Source organism: Scophthalmus maximus, chromosome 15 (assembly GCF_022379125.1).
Source record: "Scophthalmus maximus strain ysfricsl-2021 chromosome 15, ASM2237912v1, whole genome shotgun sequence".
Lineage (NCBI taxonomy): Eukaryota > Metazoa > Chordata > Actinopteri > Pleuronectiformes > Scophthalmidae > Scophthalmus > Scophthalmus maximus.
The window spans coordinates 13574536-13593100 of NC_061529.1; the positions used below are offsets into that span (position 1 = coordinate 13574536).

The 18565-nt window shown below is 46.7% G+C and overlaps 2 protein-coding genes across 5 annotated transcripts; both read left to right on the forward strand.

Annotated features, from left to right (window-relative positions):
• The first annotated feature begins 1315 nt into the window (after positions 1–1315).
• Positions 1316–13977, forward strand: inf2 (inverted formin 2). Of its 4 annotated transcripts, none has more exons than XM_047337639.1 (23): positions 1316–1494; positions 4381–4791; positions 5468–5583; positions 5782–5941; positions 6696–6729; positions 7032–7173; positions 7283–7415; positions 7634–8275; positions 8657–8802; positions 8921–8982; positions 9095–9197; positions 9318–9403; positions 9531–9631; positions 9726–9796; positions 9883–9990; positions 10088–10158; positions 10245–10365; positions 10469–10633; positions 10851–10953; positions 11049–11201; positions 11464–12303; positions 12601–12654; positions 13420–13977. In XM_047337639.1, exons 2-22 carry the CDS (start codon positions 4395–4397, stop codon positions 12651–12653), a joined length of 3807 nt encoding a protein of 1268 aa, XP_047193595.1. In that variant the 5' UTR covers positions 1316–1494; positions 4381–4394; the 3' UTR covers position 12654; positions 13420–13977. The 4 variants fall into 4 exon arrangements, with proteins under 4 accessions (XP_047193595.1, XP_035466275.1, XP_047193594.1 ...); XM_047337637.1 differs by lacking the exon at positions 1316–1494 and adding an exon at positions 1903–2183; XM_047337638.1 differs by lacking the exons at positions 1316–1494; positions 12601–12654 and adding an exon at positions 1902–2183.
• Positions 13978–14198: 221 nt separating this feature from the next.
• adss1 (adenylosuccinate synthase 1) lies at positions 14199–18406 on the forward strand. Its single transcript, XM_047337640.1, has 13 exons — positions 14199–14482; positions 15400–15502; positions 15587–15649; positions 15750–15800; positions 15920–15986; positions 16095–16202; positions 16290–16371; positions 16450–16576; positions 16675–16829; positions 17349–17473; positions 17647–17744; positions 17864–18013; positions 18233–18406. Exons 1-13 carry the CDS (start codon positions 14228–14230, stop codon positions 18283–18285), a joined length of 1437 nt encoding a protein of 478 aa, XP_047193596.1. The 5' UTR covers positions 14199–14227; the 3' UTR covers positions 18286–18406.
• The last annotated feature ends 159 nt before the right edge of the window (positions 18407–18565 follow it).

Consider the following 18565-nt stretch of genomic DNA (forward strand, 5'->3'; position numbering starts at 1 on the left):
AAAGTTAATTGAAGATTTGTGCATACATCGAACTTTGATTAAAGAAATAAAATTTAATCCGATCTTAGTTTATCGTTACAGTCCTCAAGGAGAAGTGCAAACCATGAACATCAGCATTTTTACTTACTGGAACATTTGGTTCACAAAAGTAAGTCTTGACTCTACAGTGCGAGATAATCAAGAAATTACTGAATTGAATTCCCCATGCTCTGGTGGTACTGTGTGGGCTACAGGTTGACTTATGCCTGTCTTTATCCCTGTCATTAAAGTTAGATGGGTTAAATGTGTATCATTTCACTGGGAGATGGAAGGAGATCTGGTTTATATTGTCATAAAAGTCCAACATCAGACCTAAAGAGGTAGAATCCTGTTTGAATGCCTCACAAGGCTCTTAAGGGTACCTACTGTACACTCACCCTGAGGGCTGGGCATTGTGTCTTTACTGTATCTGATGACGCCACATGAACTCAATGATAATAGTAATGTCCTGTGTCACTGTGGCAGGCATCCTGTACAGTCAAAAGTCGTCGACTGACAAACATGGACAATCAGGAAACTTATATTTTCCCTCCAGCAGCCACTATCAGCCGGAGGTCAGATGCAGCTGATGGGATGGGGAGTGTGTGAGGAGGGCCCGACTGCTGGCTGCTAGTAGTCAGCATCGCAAACAGCTTCAAGCTGCACAAGAAGCACACTCAGACCGGAAGTAAGCCTGTTCCGCCTTCAAAATAAACAAACGCATTTGAGTGTGTACGGGAAAGTATTTGGTATATATTGATTAAGTTATTAGAAAACCATCAGTAAGTTTCAGATGTATGGTCGGTCTGCTATAAACCCCATTGTTCCAGTAGGCTACCTTTATTTGAGGATTTTCCGTTAGACACTATATTTACACTCGCCGTTTTATGCATGTGTGTAGCCCGTATGTGAACTAACCTGCTCTGTGATCAGTTTAGTGCTAATTGAGCCACACAGAGGCTACTGTGTTGCTATGGCAACGCTTAATGAGCTAGCATCTGTTGGGCTAATTTTTAAATGATGTATCTTAGGCGTTTTTATTTTCCCCTGTGGAGGGTTTATGATAACACGATTGAGTGCTGTGTTGTTCTTGCTTTAGGAGACGGTTGTTCTTTCATAAGTTTCATTCAGTCATTTTATTTTCCACTTAGCCAAATCCAGTTTTGTTTTTTAAAAACAACATTACATCATTTGGACAGTTTGAGTTGGCGGCACAGAAATGATACAAACGCATTGGTGTTTTATTCTGAAGGTGTTTACCGGATGTGTCAGCTCAGCAGTGCGTCCGCTTGCCACCGCCAGTCTCTCACGGGTGAGTGAAAAGCTCGGGGGCTGAAGCAGTTTTTTGAAAGCGGTGCCATCCCACCGCCACAGACAGGGGCCGAGCCGCCACAGGTCTCATCTCCCGGAGGCTGAGAGAGCTTCTCCTCCTGAACCACAGCGGAGGACGCGTGTGAGCCTATGGGACAAGAGCAGGTGAGGTGTCCCGCTGCCCCCGCGGGCGATCTGTAAGGTGTCAACAGTGTTAGGATGCGACATGTGATGGTGGAGGTGGAAATCAGCCTTTTGATTATTGGGGTTTTTTTGGGGGGGGGGGGATTTTTTTCCCTGGTGTCTTTTTTTTTCTCGTCACTGTGAGATGATCAGTCCGGTTACATCTCCTGGCATGTGGGAGTGGAACATTTAAAAAAAAATAATAATAATCGACGTTGCACCGTTAACGCCTCTGTATTTCATGTCCCTTTTTTTTTTTTGGATGACGTGTGGCGATGTGACATAATGCAGACTGGCAACAGCCGCCAGCAGCGTTCCTCCCCGTGTCCGACCGACTGATCCTCTCTGAGCCTTCAGACGGGAGGGAGGGAGGGAGAAGGAGAGGAAACAACACTTGAGCTGAGGATCGCAGTTTTAAGGCTGTGTTTGGAGGAAATGCACTGCCACCTGTGTTTTTTTAAAATTTATTTATTTTATCAACGAGCATATGTGCAATCAGTCCCCGAGATTCTGGGAATGATTCTGGGAATCATCCACCAGATGTGTGCCTGTAGACTTTGAGGCCACTTCCAGTCACTCCCCTGAATAGCAGAGAGGGGAGGACTGGAGGCTGGGATGGGAGTTCAATGACTTCCAGATGTGCCTTGTGGTAATCACTCTGCAAATACTGTGTAAGGATTTACAGTGTGGACAAACTGGCAACGCCGGGATCCAGATGTTAACATGTGTTTAAGGTGAACCGAGACGGTTGTCGTTTTTCAGGGCGTAGATGTCATGTCCCAGTAGGTCTTCCTCGGCCCATATCTTCTCACTAAATCTTGGCATATCAGTGGAGACGGAAACCAAACTGAATTGACAAGATGTGCTACAACCACAGTCCACCAGATGCAATTAATGTCTACATCTATATCTTTGTAGGGAAAAACAATATCTGTGAAGATGTTTCTGCCCGGTCCCAAGTGTCGATGCTGAGCAGCAGCAGTGGGCTGCCGTGTGGGCGGCCCGACCAGAGGACAGATGAGTGGGGCTCTGTTTCTGTGCGCAGTGAATCAGCCTGCTATTAGTGTGACATGTGGGAGCTCTGGCAGCCGCCGAGAGCAAGTGAGAGTTGCTTTTTGCTCGTGCCCAAAAACACAAAATGCCTCCTGCTGTTTTGCCGCTTGCCGTCGATCTCTGACGACGGCGCCTGACGCGCCGCAACACAGATGTTTGTGTGTACGAGCCGAGCGTCCCTGGGCGTGGGATCAGATCAAGACCTTCACGAAGGAAATGGAAGTTCCGAAAGAGGAACACGAGCTGCCGCGCCAGTTTGTGCTGAGCCGAGTTTCCTGTCCCAGGAAAGTTCTTTCCTTCCCTCTGAAATGTTCACACACGCACACAATCCTTGTGTCTTAGTCACAACCATTTCTTGGCAGAAATTCCTATCCCTTTCACTTCAACTCTCAGCTCAGCAGCTTCACAACCTTTTTCGTCGATTGTGAAATTTCTCGCGATTGCCAGCGTCAACTCGCAGCTTTCTGGTTCCCTTCTCACACAGAACATGACAGCACAACGCGCTCACCCATCAGACAGTGTCCAAATGTTAGAACTCCTACCAGGCTGAAAGGGGGGCAGGGAGCATCCCGACCATTTTGTGTGCGCAGCTCTTTAAAGAGTTCTGAGGAGGCCTATTGTAAAAAAAAATGTTAAAAAGCACCATTGTCTGCCTGGTGGCTGCCACGGTAACTCTCAGGCTGGGAGAAGGATTAAACTGTGCAGTCAGAGCCGATGAATGTCAGGAACGCCTCGTTTTACATTTACTCGACTGAGTGAATAGAAATCCGCTTTGTCTGCTGTTTTTTCCCCCCACAAGTCATCGCTTCTGTTCCCTGTGAATTCAGTTTTTGAGAAGGGAGCGATGCAAGTCATTTGCAAACAGGTTGCAACGAAGCAGCGACTAAGGCAGACACCCCAGCAGAGCCTTACAGCGTCTGGAATGGTCAAAGTTAGAAACCCTCTTATGAAAGTGACCGTTCCGCCGAGCGTTGTGTTTGCGTGCCGCTCATCACTCAGTGCCTCATCTGTATATCTTATCCTTGCCAAGTGTGAACTCGACAACAGGAGACAGAGGAACACTAAAAACTGTCAATCTTTACAGGACCAAAAAGTACAGACAGAGGAAACAATTTGAAACTGAGAGGGAAAGTCCCCCCCCCCCTTTCCTGTTAATTTTATTAGTCATTAAGTGTGGATTTGCCTCCGAGCAAGTTGGTGCTTTTCAGAACCTTTGGAGTTTGACAAGTTGATACAAGGGGAGGCTGTACCAATAATCAAGTCTTCCTCTCTCACACACACACACACACACACACACACACACACACACACACACACACACACACACACACACACACACACACACACACACACACACACACACACACACACATTTTGGGTATGATGTTTTCTCTACACTGGTTCCTATGTATTCACCAGTAATGATCTTGAAATACATGTATTTATTGTACACAGTGGCCAGACGGCACTGAGCTTGGCTTTGTGCCATTGAAGAGCTGAAGGCGACTCTCTTGTCTTTCAAGCAGGATTATGTTGGAATTTTTCCCGGCTGCGCCATCGATGACTGGCCTGCTGACATGTCTTTTTGCCCACCCACAAACTGCAGAGCTATCATTTCCACTTCTGTTTCTCTCCGATAACCCCTTGTTTTGCCTGCTTCCTGTGTTCTGGATAGTGATGACGACCTTGTATACTGAGCAACAAATCATTCGATATCAGCGCAAACAGACACCATCAGCAGTCGATTACCGCCATTGGAAAATGTCTATTTTCAACTGCGCCAACCAAACATTTTCCCCCCCTCTCCCTCCACAGTCCTACCAGCCATCATGTCCGGAAAGTCAGATGGGAAAAAGAAGTGGGCTGCGGTCAGGGATCGCCTGGGCTCCTCGCAGGACTCAGACAGCCAGCAGGAGGCCAACCTGGAGAGCGCCGACCCAGAGCTGTGCATCAGGCTGCTGCAAGTTCCCACCGTGGTCAACTACTCTGGGCTGAAGCGACGCCTGGAAGGCAGCGACCAGACATGGATGGTCCAGTTCTTGGAGCTGAGCGGGCTGGACCTGCTCCTGGAGGCCCTGGACCGGCTCTCGGGGCGCGGATGCTCTCGCATCGCCGACGCCCTGCTGCAGCTCACCTGCGTCAGCTGCGTGCGGTCAGTCATGAACTCCTCGGCAGGGATCCACTTCATCATAGACAACGAGGGATACATTCGGAAGCTCTCACAAGGTTGACCACTCTCGCATCAGACTTTTACATTTGAGAAACAGTCACACACACTGCAAATTACTTTCACATCATGTTCATCTGATTTAATAAATTGAATTATTTTTTTTATTTAAAAGGTACCCGAGTCCACTATACAGATTTTGTATATGAAAAAACAAAACAATCCAAGGACAGAAAAGCTACTTCAGAAAATGGATGTTGCATTACAGTAGATAATTTGGTCAAGATATTTAAATCATCCTATTAATGACAGAAAAACGTCATATTCAAAGACCAGAGGCAGCAGTTGCTTCTTACATATTATTTAACATGTTGAATTGGTGAATTGATTGGATGGTTCTCTGTGACTCACCCTGCTGAGCTGAATGTACTCGCATTCAGGGATGAGTCATTAAGCTCTGCTTCAGGACATCCTTAGAAAATGCATGGAGTTGTAAAAAATTTGGATTTCATTATTGGAATTCCCCGCCACCTTCAAACTCCGACACAAAAAACCCCACATGTGTATCTCCAGCACAACACCGCAGAGGGCAAAGTTCAAGAGGAGTTGCTGGAAAAAGTTGGGTCTAGACACAAGTCAGGGAAGAGCAGGGAGAGAGGTTTGCCTTCAGACAGACAGACGGGACACGTGAGCGTTCAACCTGTATTCATGTGTCCGATCATGATGCCCCCACAGCCTTGGATACTTCCAACACCATGGTGAAGAAGCAGGTGTTTGAGCTGCTTGCAGCCCTCAGCATGTTCTCTACCGACGGACATTGCCTGGCGCTGGATTCCCTGGATCACTACAAGGCAAGTGGATGAACCTATAAGAGGGTAATGTTTTGTTTTTTTAAAGTAGGATTTACCTCAAATGATCTCAGATCATGTGTGAAAAATAAATCACGTAACAGCGCCCTCTATTGGCAGGTCATGTGTACAATCCTAATTGTGGTAGAATCACGGTCTCACTGGGTCCTACTTACACCTTCACTTGATTTCCCTCCTCAGGGCGTGAAGACGCAGCAGTATCGCTTCAGCGTGATCATGAACGAGCTGCAGGCGACTGACAACGTCCCGTACATGGTCACGCTCCTCAGTGTCATCAACGCCCTCATCTTCGGGACGGACATCCTCAGGCACCGAGACAAGATGAGGAAGGAGTTTATCGGTGGGTAGTCCATTCAGCTGCCATTTCACAATCAATCATTAGTCTGGAGTCGCATCACGAGCAAGGTCACGCAGGGGGGAATTGGTGGCGCAACAAAAATCACGCAATCAGTCGGCGCTCTATTACAAAATATCTCTGCCTCTGGGTCCATCTAAGAATAGGTCCAATGACCTCATTCTCACTTTGACAAAACGCCAGTAAAACCTCAAGTGTTGGTAGCATTGTGTGTGTTCATGCATTTCACAACATCACCAGTGACTATCCAATACTTCAGTTTGGCACGGCGAACACCGATTAAATCACACCATCAGAAGGTGGTGATTTTCCCAACTCAATGAAACTCACCATCCATCCATCTGTTTTCTGTAGCAGATTATCCCCAGTGGAGTCCCAGAATGCATTGAGACAACCGACAGAATTTAATTTAGAGTCGCAGTAACACCCAAACTTGAACCCAGTACCTTTTTCCCTTGAGCCCCAGGTATTAACCACTGCCCTACCAAGCTGCCTGTGAAGTGATGCACGTGAGGATTCTTGGCAAATGAGTACAATCCCTATAACTTTATATACTCCATCCACCACCTTGGACCAATCAAACCATCTGATTGGCCACTCCTCCTCTGTGATTGTTCACCTGTGAAAAACTAACATTTGTCACCGAGCAGAGATGTGTGATGCTCCCTTTTTTAAAGAATAACTTTCTTAAAAACTGAAAATTGAATGTACTCAGAGCTGTCTTATTGTCGTCCTGCAGGGCTTCAGTTACTTGATATTCTGCCAAAGTTAAGGTGAGCCCTCCTTCTGTTGTTCACACGTTTTTTAAAAGCAATAAATGAAATAATAAATGACAGTAAATGAAATGCTGCGTTTTAGATGGCCGAGTCTGCGATCACTGCAAGTAGAGCAGTTCTTTCGGGGAAAAGATTTTTGCAATTTGTGTCCATTCATTTTCAGCAGTTTGAGCAAAGGTCCTTGTCATTGGCTCTTTTTTTATAGAAGTGAAATGGCAATGTAAGTGTGTGTGTGTGTGTGTGTGTGCGTGCGTGTGCGTGCGTGTGCGTGCGTGCGTGTGCGCGCGTGCGGTGCGCAGGGAGCAGGAGGATGAAGACTTGATTATTCAATGTGAAGCTTTTGAAGAGGCAATGGCTGAAGATGAAGAGGAGCTGCTGCGGGTGTACGGAGGCATTGACATGAGCAATCACCTGGAGGTCTTCACTACTCTCTTCAACGAGGTGAGAGCGGACTGGTTTCATCATCTCCCACTGTGAATTGAGATGGTGTAACCATGATTAGGCTTTTTAATTTGTCTATAAGCATGTGTTCGTGTGTGTGTGCGCGCAGGTGAGCAGCTCCCCAGCCTCTTTCCAGCTGCTGTCCATCCTGCAGACGCTGCTGGTGCTGGGGCCCAGTCGCCCTGATATCTGGCTGGCTCTGGAGGCCATTACAAACAGAGCCTCACTGTTGGCCCAGGACTGTGAGTCAACACTGAAGCAACAATACACTCACTATAGGTCAATACTTTGAAAACAGGCTAATGGCCTCCTTGGTTATTAATGTGCAAAGGGGAGTGGTCATCATGGAAAATGGATCTTAGTGATGCAGTCGAGGCCGGTGATGGGATTGCTGAAAGCTTAGTGAGGGAAGTCATTTCAGATGGGATTCATTCGTGTGTGTTGTGTGTCTGTGCTCCAGCTCAGATGCAGTCCTGTGAGAAGATCATGCAGCGACTGTTGTTCTCCAAAGGAAAGAGCTGTGACGATCACCATGAAGTGGACGGGCAGCTGAGCATGGTGGATAAGTCCGTGCAGACTGATCCGGACAAAGAGAAGCCTGTTGAGGGCACCACGTCCTCTCAGAAGCCACTCTGTGCCCCCCCTCCACCTCCACCTGCGCCCCCTCCGCCTCCTCTGCCCCCCAGCATGACTGGGCCCCTGCTCCAACCTTCCAACCAGTGTCCGCCCCCGCCACCACCTCCACCTCCGCCGCTACCCGGAGGGCTCGGTGGACCTCCACCACCTCCTCCCTTACCTGGCATGCCTCCTCCGCCACCTCCACCAGCCCTACCAGGGATGGGGGGTGGCGGACCACCACCGCCACCGCCTTTACCTGGCATGCCTCCTCCGCCACCTCCCCCAGCACTACCAGGGATGGGGGGTGGCGGACCACCACCGCCACCGCCTTTACCTGGCATGGCACCTCCGCCGCCTCCTCCCCCGGGCATGATCGTGGCTCAGAGTAGCCAGTCCCTGGGGTGCATGGGGCCCGCAAAGACGAACCGATGTCCCACCCTCAGGATGAAAAAGCTCAACTGGCAGAAACTCCGCGCCGTCACTGGTGAGTGGATAAAACATTCTTGTGAGGGCTCATATCCTTTTTGAGATCTTTGAATCTAATCCTAAGAGTGTCAAGCTGATTAGTATATATGCTTAGACTAAGAATTAAAGAAATCTTCAATATACCAATATATCTAGTTGGTATTCACCCCCTCAAGCCATTTGATTTGCTTAAATTGAACAATATTATGTAAAATAAATCGACAGAAGGCCTGTGAATGTAATAGTGGACTGGGATGTACAGCTCTCCATCTGAAAGCTGTGTTTTGTGAGAGAGGCGGGAACGTCCCTTTAAAAGTGAGTTTAAACCATGGTGGGGTGTCGGGTACAAAACGACCACATGAGCTCGTGACAGGTTACTTTCTTCCCTCCACACACGCAGATGGTCCCTCCATGTGGGCCTCGGTGCAGAAAGAGCCTCCTCCTCCGGAGCCGGACTACAGCAGTATAGAGCAGCTGTTCTGTCTCCCGGTGACGGAGCACAAAGACAAGGGGGCAGCTGCTCCTGTCAAGAAGGAGCCTAAAGAGGTGCGCTCGGTCAACACTCGACACCTCAGCTCCTCAGAGCTGCGGCGCTCCGAACAAACGCACCTGATTATCGAAGCTGAATAATCAATGTGTCTCTCGACCTCCTCCCCCCCAATAGATTACATTCATTGATCCAAAGAAAAACTTGAACCTGAACATATTCCTAAAGCAGTTCAGATGGTGAGATATCATGCAATATTTTCATGTTGTTGTTGTTTTCTTTACATATATATATATATATATATATATTGCGTTATTTTACACCTCAATATTTTTGATTTTCTCTGTCCAGCAAAAATGAGGACTTTGTGACCATGATTCGGAACGGGGACCGAACGAAGTTTGACGTGGAGGTGCTGAAACAGCTTCTGAAGCTTCTACCAGAGAAGCATGAGGTGTGTTCTGGCAACACGTGTGCGTTCTTCACTCTAAAAATGGACACTTTAAAATGACATTGCCTGTCTGAGTCACTGTCTTGTGCCTTTTTTTTTCCCCCTTTTTAAAAATAAATGTAGATAGAAAATTTGAAGTCCTTCCAAGGAGAACAAGACAAGTTGGCGAATGTTGACCGCTTCTACAACTCCCTCCTCACTCTGCCATGGTAACTGTCATCTCCAGTTCATGTTTATTAATTATGTGCGTGCCGCGTATATGATTTTCCTCTGTCCAATTTTCTTTTTTTCTTTCACCACACCGTACTTACTTTGCCCTCTTGCCCGTCTCTGCAGTTACCAGTTGAGGATTGAGTGCATGTTGCTGTGCGAGGAGACATCATCGGTGCTGGACATGCTCAAACCTAAAGTCAAGCTGGTGGAGGAGGCCTGCCAGTGTAAGTCGACTGAATGTCTTCGGCTGTGTTTTTGCTGTAATAACAAATTGTACTAATTTGCAATAAGACTAAGCAGATGTCACTATTTTCTCAGCTCTCAGAGCGAGCACACTCATACCCAGTTTCTGCAAGCTTATCCTCGACGTGGGGAATTTTCTCAATTATGTAAGAGCTTCTTACTCATTTATGTTTTAATCAAACTGGCATTTGGACAGTGCTTGCATTTTTTTAACCATCCTGTCTACTTCCAGGGAAGTCACACGGGCAACGCAGAGGGTTTCAAGATCAGCTCTCTGCTCAAGCTCACAGAGACCAAGGCCAACAAGAGCCGCATTACACTGCTTCATCACATCCTGGAGGTGCACAAACTGCTTCTAAGCTGCCACACTTTTTTTTTTTGTTACCTTACTCGTGAACCTGTTTTAATTACCCCACTGTCTGGCTTGTTTTCCGAAGGAAGCAGAGGTAGATCACCCGGAGCTGTTGGCGCTGCCAGACGATATGGAGATCTGTCAAAAAGCAGCAGGGTACGGAAACATTTCACATCTCCTCGAGCACATGTTCTTCGCGGTCTGTAACAGACGCATGACAAATGTCTCCACTTTGTCTGCAGAGTTAATCTGGACTCTGCTCAGTCAGAAGCCAGTGCCTTACTAAAACGACTCAATGAAGCGGTCAGGAAGGTCGCCAACTCTGTGGAGGAGGTGAAGGAGCAATATGCCGAAGTTCTTGATGTAAGAGAGTCTCTGCTTTGCCCACAAAGTGAGCCAAAATACTTTCGTGTTGTTTTTGGCAGCAGGGGCCACATTCCAAATTTCTTCCTCCTCTCTGTTCCAGGAAAGTGTGGAGGCATGTCGGGCTGTAGGCGAACAGTTCGCTGACATCGACAAGCAGAGGAGTGAGCTGGCCGTCTACTTGTGTGAGGATTCTAATAAGCTGTCACTTGAGGAACTCTTTGGAACCATGAGGACTTTTCGAGAACTTTTCATCAAGGCGCTGAAGGTGAGAAAAGATGCTTTGTTGGCGCCAGTCCTTTTGACCATGCATCCGTTTGCTGCATCGTCGGGTCCTCCTATTGGGGTGTTGTCTTTGGATCCATCATCAGTATCATTATAATTAGAGAAACTGTGAAATGTTAATATTTTCTCTGTCCAAATGATATGTAGACAAATTGCAATGTGCTTGGCAGTGAGTGACACCCTTTCTCTCATGATGACAGGAAAACAAAATGAGGAAGGAGCAGGCAGCCAAGGCTGAGAAGAGAAAGAAGCAGCTGGCAGAAGAAGAGTCCAAGAGACAGAAGGGAGAAAATGGAAAAATAAGTGAGTGGTGCACAGCCTTCCTTTCTGTCACTTGACTAGAAATTTCCATGTTTATTTGAATAGTATGTTATTCAAGCCTTCTTCCCCCCCCCCAGTCAAGAGAGGCTTTGTGCCAAAGGATGACAGCTGCATCGTCGACCACCTCCTGGCGGATATCAGGAAAGGTTTCAGCCTCAGAAAGACCAGGCCAAGGTGCGATTCGGAAAGCCAACCTTCTAGTGAAAAGCGTAGGGATACCTGCCCACCTGGTAAGGACAAGAGACTGCGGCCCCCATCCGCAGTTCCCAGCTCCCAGCTCTGCTCTGCCCCGCCGCTTAACTGCGAGCCACAACACAGCCTGGCTGCTAATTTTGCCTCTTTAATTTGTGCTCTGCTGCTTTTGTTGAGCTGTTATTCTCCTTTTGTGTACATGCATTCCATCCACTCTGAAAAAATACCCTACCATTTCAAAAATAAATGTCGTCTTCACGTTTGCCTTCCACGTCAGAACTGCCTCTTTCTCCCCCCCAGGGTCAAGTGTCAAGCCTGCAAACGAAGAAGCCGCAGAAATAGCCACCACTTCATCTCCCATCAAATCTCTGACAGGGGGTCACCAGGTCAGCACAGGCGAAGTGAACGGTTTCATCAGCCCATCAGAAGAGACTCGCCCGGCGCCGCCGAGTGCCGCATCAAGCGGACCAGCTGTACCTCCCAGCACTCTCCCAGGAGAGCCAGCCATGACTACGCAGGCACCCCCGGAAAGACGGGGCCCGCAACCTGTAGTGCCTTCCCATGATGTGTCACAACCTCTGCCTCAGGCTGAAGGGGACCAGGGACCATGTCTCGTCACAAATGGCTTTTCATTAGATTCGGCTGAGAGCAGCGTGTTTCTTAGCCCATCCTCCCTCTCAGACTCTGACCTGCTGGAGGCGGTGTTAGATGGCACTTCCAGCCTGGTACCTGAGAAACTGATGCCTGAGCAACCGGCGGAAATTACTGTCAATGTCCAGGTCAAGGAAAGTCCTTCACCTGAAGCAGACATTAATGTGGCACACAGTGGTGAAAGCAATATTGCGGGAGAAGGGAAGGGGGAAATCAGTCACAAAACAAGCCATTCAACAGAGATTGTGGGAAAAGGCAGCGGCGGAGGAGAACGGGAGTGCGGCCAAGATGAGGCTGTGAGTCGCAAGCATTTGGACCTCAAACGCCATTCGACCTTGCTCTGTGAGGGCATCGAGGGGTACGACGTCCCAGATGGAATGGCAGCACAAGATTGGCCATTGGTGTCTGAAGCCGTGCCTCCACCCCCGAAGCCCGAAGCAAAAAAACAACAGAGCCTCTTTAAACGAAACAAAAAGAAGAGTAACCAAGGTAATCCACCCAATAACTTGAATAAACATCACGTTTGCAATGCTAGTCTCTCGACGAGCCTTAAAGGGAAATACGTATTTGTTTTGTTTTTACTGCACTTTGCGTTTTGCATTTTGTGCATGGGCTATTTTAGTATATCTTCATGAGTGTTTTGCATGATTACATGCATTTTATTAACGCGAATGGATACAGTGTGTAGCACTTGATCTTCAGATTTTCGAACACTGAATGGATTTTTGCTCTGTGGTCAGTTTTGTTTGAACGCTGTTTTCCGTTTTTGACTCTCCGAAACACAAGGTAACAGTGGGAAAGGACACACTAAACATAAAAAAGGCTGTGTGTTGCAGTGAGGTAGGTCAAAGTCGACGGGAAGGCAAACTGTAAGCGGGACCATCATCCTAACGAAAATCAATCACCGTTGAAGCTTTGTCGCATAATAACACGTCATCTGTGGATCTAACTGGAATCAAGACTTCATTTGTCTGTGTTGTCAGGCTTTTAACGCTTGCTCGCTCCCTCTCTCTCGCTCGCTTAAACTTTTCCAATGCAGTGGTTATCAAGCATAAGTGTTTGACCCATAATAATAATCATTAAAATAATGTTTTATATAGAGAGCCTATAAGCTTCTTTTTAATCAGTGATCTAACATCAGTGTTCTGATCTCAAGCAGCCTTCGCAGTTTGTGACGTGTCGTGAAGTCATCGTGGACTTGAGTCGCTTCATGAAAGCTTTCAACTTTTGTCTTCTCCCTCCATATTTTCTTGTGCATTCCCTAAATAACCAGCTGGGACAGTTTCGGGTTGTTTTTGTTTTTTTACATTCTAACATAACACGTTCATGTGGGCTTCCTGTAAAGTGTGCTTTGTTAATCTGACTGTGATTAAAGATACAAAATCTGATGTATATATTAAAAATACATTTAAAAAAAATTTTATAACTTAAAAAAAGGACAATTTTAAAGTATATATAGTCGTGTCTGCACAACAAAGAAGCATGAATACATGTCTTTGCCAAGAGTTTCCCACATTTGTAAATATGACTCCACAGATATTAAAGTGCTTTATTTTTTGCTATGTTTTGATTCCATCCATTCATTTTAGCCTTTTGTTTCCCCAGGTGACTCCAGAAAAAGGAAATCCAGAGGAAAAAGAAAATGTTAATTTCTCAGACGAGCTCTGAGCTGGAAGGACTACAATATATTTAATTTTTGTGAGATTATATGAATATTGACTGCCTTCAAGAGGATGCAGAGGTCTTCCTTTCGCGATGATCTGTGTTTCCAGACAAAGAAGAGAAAACACATCTACGGCTGTGGTCTTCACAACATGGAAGAACTTGTCACTTTATGTAAATGAATTGTTGTACTTTTCTCAGTTTATGGGCGGTTCTGATTCAGAACTGTTCAAAAAAAAAATATGAATATTCTTTGTATGTTTTGTATAGTTGTTGTAATATGCATGGGACTTCTATCATAAGCTCCATTCACCTTTCAGCACCTGGAGAAAGAAAGATGCAGCGTTTGGTGCCAGATATTTACTGTCAAAACAAAAAATATATCTCTTAATTTCTATACATGTTATACAAATGATCTCTTAACAAGAAAGTGCACGGACACCATATGGCGGATTGTAAGTTTTAATGTGAAGTATATTTTAATAAAAATGACTTGCAATTCGGATGTGTCTTCTTCAACCCGGTCACATAGATGGCGTCAAGGGGGGGGCACATTCCCTTTCATGAGCTCTAATCTGTAGGTTCTGTACAATATGATCACAACAGCCTGTGTTTCGAGAGAATCCATCACACGGCGCATCTGGGAGGCTGCTGCGCCACAGTCTCTCCCCCGGCGCTGCCGCAGCCTCGCGGACGAGTTCCTCCCTCGTGCGCGTCCGGCTCTGACATCATCGACCGCGCCGCTCCCGATATGGCCATGCCACTGCTGGAGACGGCTCAGTCTCGGCAGGGACAGTCAGCGGCCGGCACCGACATGTCGCTCACCTGGACGCCGAAGGACCACAAGAACACCAGCCAGCCCGCCGCCACCGGGCAGCAGAAGCGGTCGCGCAACGACGTGGGCAACAAGGTGACGGTGGTGCTCGGCGCGCAGTGGGGAGACGAGGGCAAAGGGAAGGTCGTCGACCTGCTGGCGACCGAAGCGGACGTTGTCTGCAGATGTCAGGTAAACGCTGGGCTCTTCGGCGTCCGCACGGGGGGGGGGGGCTTGTCCATTTTGTGTTCTGCTGAATGCATTTTGTGTGTGTGTGTGTGTGTGTGTGTGTGTATGAATTCATAACGTCTGAATGGAACCAGCTGACTGACTTGGCAGCCCGGCAAAGCGCAACAGGTGCTCAGTGACAAAACTTGAAAACTTATTAACACAGAATTGCGTGTGTGTAAGATGAGTTACCTTTCTGATTCTGTATGGCAATAGACCACATTGAGTATGAACCCGATGATTTAAATGGTGGATTATGTGCCAAATGTCCTTATCTCTATATCACCTACAAGTGCAACATTCAAGCCCGAATCCTTCCTTAATTCTCGTACCCACCTCTAAACCTGATGTGTATAGTTCTTATCACAGAAGCTGATCAGAAATAGATTATTCTAGGGGAAAATTGAATTTGAGATTGAAACAACCCCACACTGGCCAGGCTCTGTCCGCTTGCGTTGAGAAACATAAGACTCGGGTCAGAAATCATAGGTCACTCCGGCACCGGGACACGCCGAGAGCCCTGCCAACAGTTGCTGTGTTGTACCTACTCCACTGACAGCACCAGTACCCTGTGTTCTGGGAGGCTTGAGGGCCCCACCCACCGGGCTGGAGCGAGGTCACATTCTCAGGCTGGCTTGATATGTGAGAAGGCCATGGTCTTAGCCAGGGGGGGAGACAGAGCGGAGGACCCACCGGCACCGGCCAACCCTGTTAAAATAGGTGCTGGAGAAGCTCGGCGAAATGGGAAGAGGGTGGCTTCATAGCACCATCTTGCGAAAAATAAGACAAGACATGGTGCGTGTGGCTGAATGGTCGGAAGGATCAGGCCGTACATGATCATATACTGTCATGACACGTTTGTACCCTGATTTGATTCACAGGGAGGCAACAATGCAGGACACACGGTGGTAGTGGATGGCAAGGAGTACGACTTCCACCTCCTCCCAAGTGGAATCATCAACACCAAAAGCACATCACTCATCGGTAAAAGCTTCAATCCTCATCGTCATCAAGACAGATTTTTGCTCTAACTGAGTCCACAGTCAACTCTTCCCATTGTTCTCGTAGGTAATGGAGTCGTCATACATCTACCTGGCCTGTTCGAGGAAGGTGATAAAAATGACAAGAAAGGTATTTCAAGGAGAAAAAAATGACACCTTACACATAATGCACTGACGTAAATTTAGATGAGTGTGTACTCACATGGTTGTGATTTCTGTCCTCCGACCAGGTCTGAAAGGCTGGGAGAAGAGGCTAATCGTCTCAGACAGAGCTCATCTTGGTTTGTGCAGTTTCACTTTATGTAGAATATGTTCAGCCAGAATGAATCAAATATGTATATTATTTATTTGAATGTGTGTGAAAGCTGCGTTTGGTTGATCTGTGTATATCCCTTTGCAGTGTTTGATTTCCACCAGGTTGTCGATGGCTTACAGGAGAGTGAAAGACAAGCACAAGAAGGAAAGAAGTAAGGGTTGGGGAGGGTTCAGAGTGAGCCCACAGTTTTGTCAAAAGTTAAGAAATGCACCAATATTACAGTTCTGCAATTATTCCCTTGTTTTTTTTACAACCACAGCATTGGAACCACCAAGAAGGGCATTGGACCTGCATATTCTAGCAAAGCATCTCGCACTGGCCTGCGCGTGTGTGACCTCCTGGGTGACTTTAAGGACTTCTCCACCAGGTATGGACGCGGCAGGGAAATGGCAAATGAGGCAAAGAGAGTGTCGTGCACAGTTGTGACATGAACCGTGATTTCATTTCCTTCCAGATTCAAGAATCTTGTCCACCAGTATCAGTCCATGTATCCATCCCTGGCAGTTGACGTTGAGGACCAACTGAAGAAACTCAAGGTGAACATCGATCAGACTGATGAGAAGCAGCGCTTCGTCGCACATGAACCATTTTGACATTTTTCGTGTATCCTGCAGGAATATTCTGAAAGATTGCGGCCGATGGTGAGAGACGGGGTCTATTATATGTACGAAGCTCTTCACGGTGCTCCAAAAAAAATTCTGGTGGAAGGGGCCAATGCCGCTCTGCTCGACATTGACTTTGGTAGGGTCGGTGGCGATAAAATTTGGTTTTATTTAGATTGTGCCTTTTTGGGAAGGTTCTGTGTTATATTAACGATTAGATTTTTCTCCCATCTTCAGGCACATATCCTTTTGTGACATCCTCAAACTGCACCGTGGGCGGGGCATGCACTGGTCTTGGCATTCCGCCTCTGAATATCGGTGATGTGTTTGGTGTAGCAAAGGCCTACACCACCAGGGTGGGAATAGGAGCGTTCCCCACGGAACAACTCAATGTAAGGGCCTGACGTTACTTCAGCAAATTACTGGAATTATTAAGACATCCAAGCAACACATTACATGTCGTATGCACTTAACTGGCCATCTTCTTGTATGAAGGAGAGACACACGACGTGTTATGTAACTCGCTGATAGTGCGCTCGACAGTCTGTGTGCGGTCATGGGGCTGACACAGGCAGCGGGGCTGTCGGAGGGGAGGGATTCATGTTTGCTGGCCGAGTGCAGCTGTCAAATTTTGTGAGAGACGGGCTCAAACACTCTTTACCTCTTATGCAGGTCACATGTTCACAGGGATAAATTTAGGGCCAGAGTCTAAGTTCAAGATATATTTACTGTGTGCTGGGGTTATGTTACTCGTCACAGACATAGGTCAAGATGTTAAAACTTTATCTCCCGGCCCATGTGATGTTTTATTGTACTCTCACTTTTTAAATAACCAGAACTCGTGTTGGATTCATTAAATGCCTAAGATGATAAAGTGAAGTGGTAACAGTGTTTCTTCTGGTTTACTTTAGGCAGTAGGAGAGCTGCTGCAGACGAGGGGTCATGAGGTGGGCGTGACCACAGGAAGGAAGCGGCGTTGCGGCTGGTTGGATCTAGTCATCGTCCGATACGCTCATATGATTAATGGCTTCACAGCGTGAGTGGCTAGAGCACTTGAAGAAGATCATAAGCTGTTGTGGTTGTTTGTTTGTTTTTTAAATATTGAAGCACATTTACACCTCAAACATAGTTTTATTCCCTTGCCATCACATAATGCGAGACAGGTTCACATTTGAACAGTTCATCAATGACATGTTACTTTCCCTGCAGCATTGCTTTGACAAAACTTGACATTCTGGATGTGCTGGACGAAATTAAAGTTGGAGTGGCCTACAAACTCAATGGGAAACGAATTCCACATTTTCCAGGTAATTTAACAAAAGAAACCACATAACCTGTGCTTTATGTGATCACATTTGGGAGGGGGGGCTCTCAAGACCCAGCACTGATTTAAAAGATTGGTAATAATTATTTCTTCTCATGATAGCCAACATGGACGTTTTGCACAAAGCGGAGGTTGAGTACGAGACCTTCCCTGGTTGGAAGACAGACACGACTGCAGCCAGGAAATGGAACGACCTCCCAGCCAAGGCACAAAACTACATCCGCTTCATCGAGAACCACATTGGAGTTCCCAGTGAGTGTCTCACAAACTAACCATCAGACACTGATGTATGGAGAAGAATGCTGAAAACTATTGAAAGTCTCCAAACTAGAATAAACACTAATGCATAAATGTCATGATATCCACTAGGTGGTACTGTTTCACAAATCAGAAATAGGCTTAGTTATGACATTCACATTTCTGTCCACTTTTCAAATCTTTCTCCATGTTTTTTCCCTCCTCTCTCTTCAGTCAAGTGGGTCGGTGTTGGAAAGTCCAGGGAGTGCATGATCCAGATGTTCTAAGTGGAAAACTTTATCTCCCCTTGATGGAAGAACAGATAACGTGGCACGAGTGGCATCTTTTCATCACCTCAAATGATCTTGTCCTTATTAGCTAATAAAAAATAATCAATTTAGCCTTTGAGCAGTGTTAGCTATGTTTGTTTTTGTTTTGTTCTTTTATTATTACTATTAGTAGATGTGTCAATCTATAGCCATGTCACGAATCAAACCAGCACAAATGTCTTCAAATAAAAGTGAAAAAGATCCATGGTGGGCACTCTGTAGCTCATCCATCAGGGTG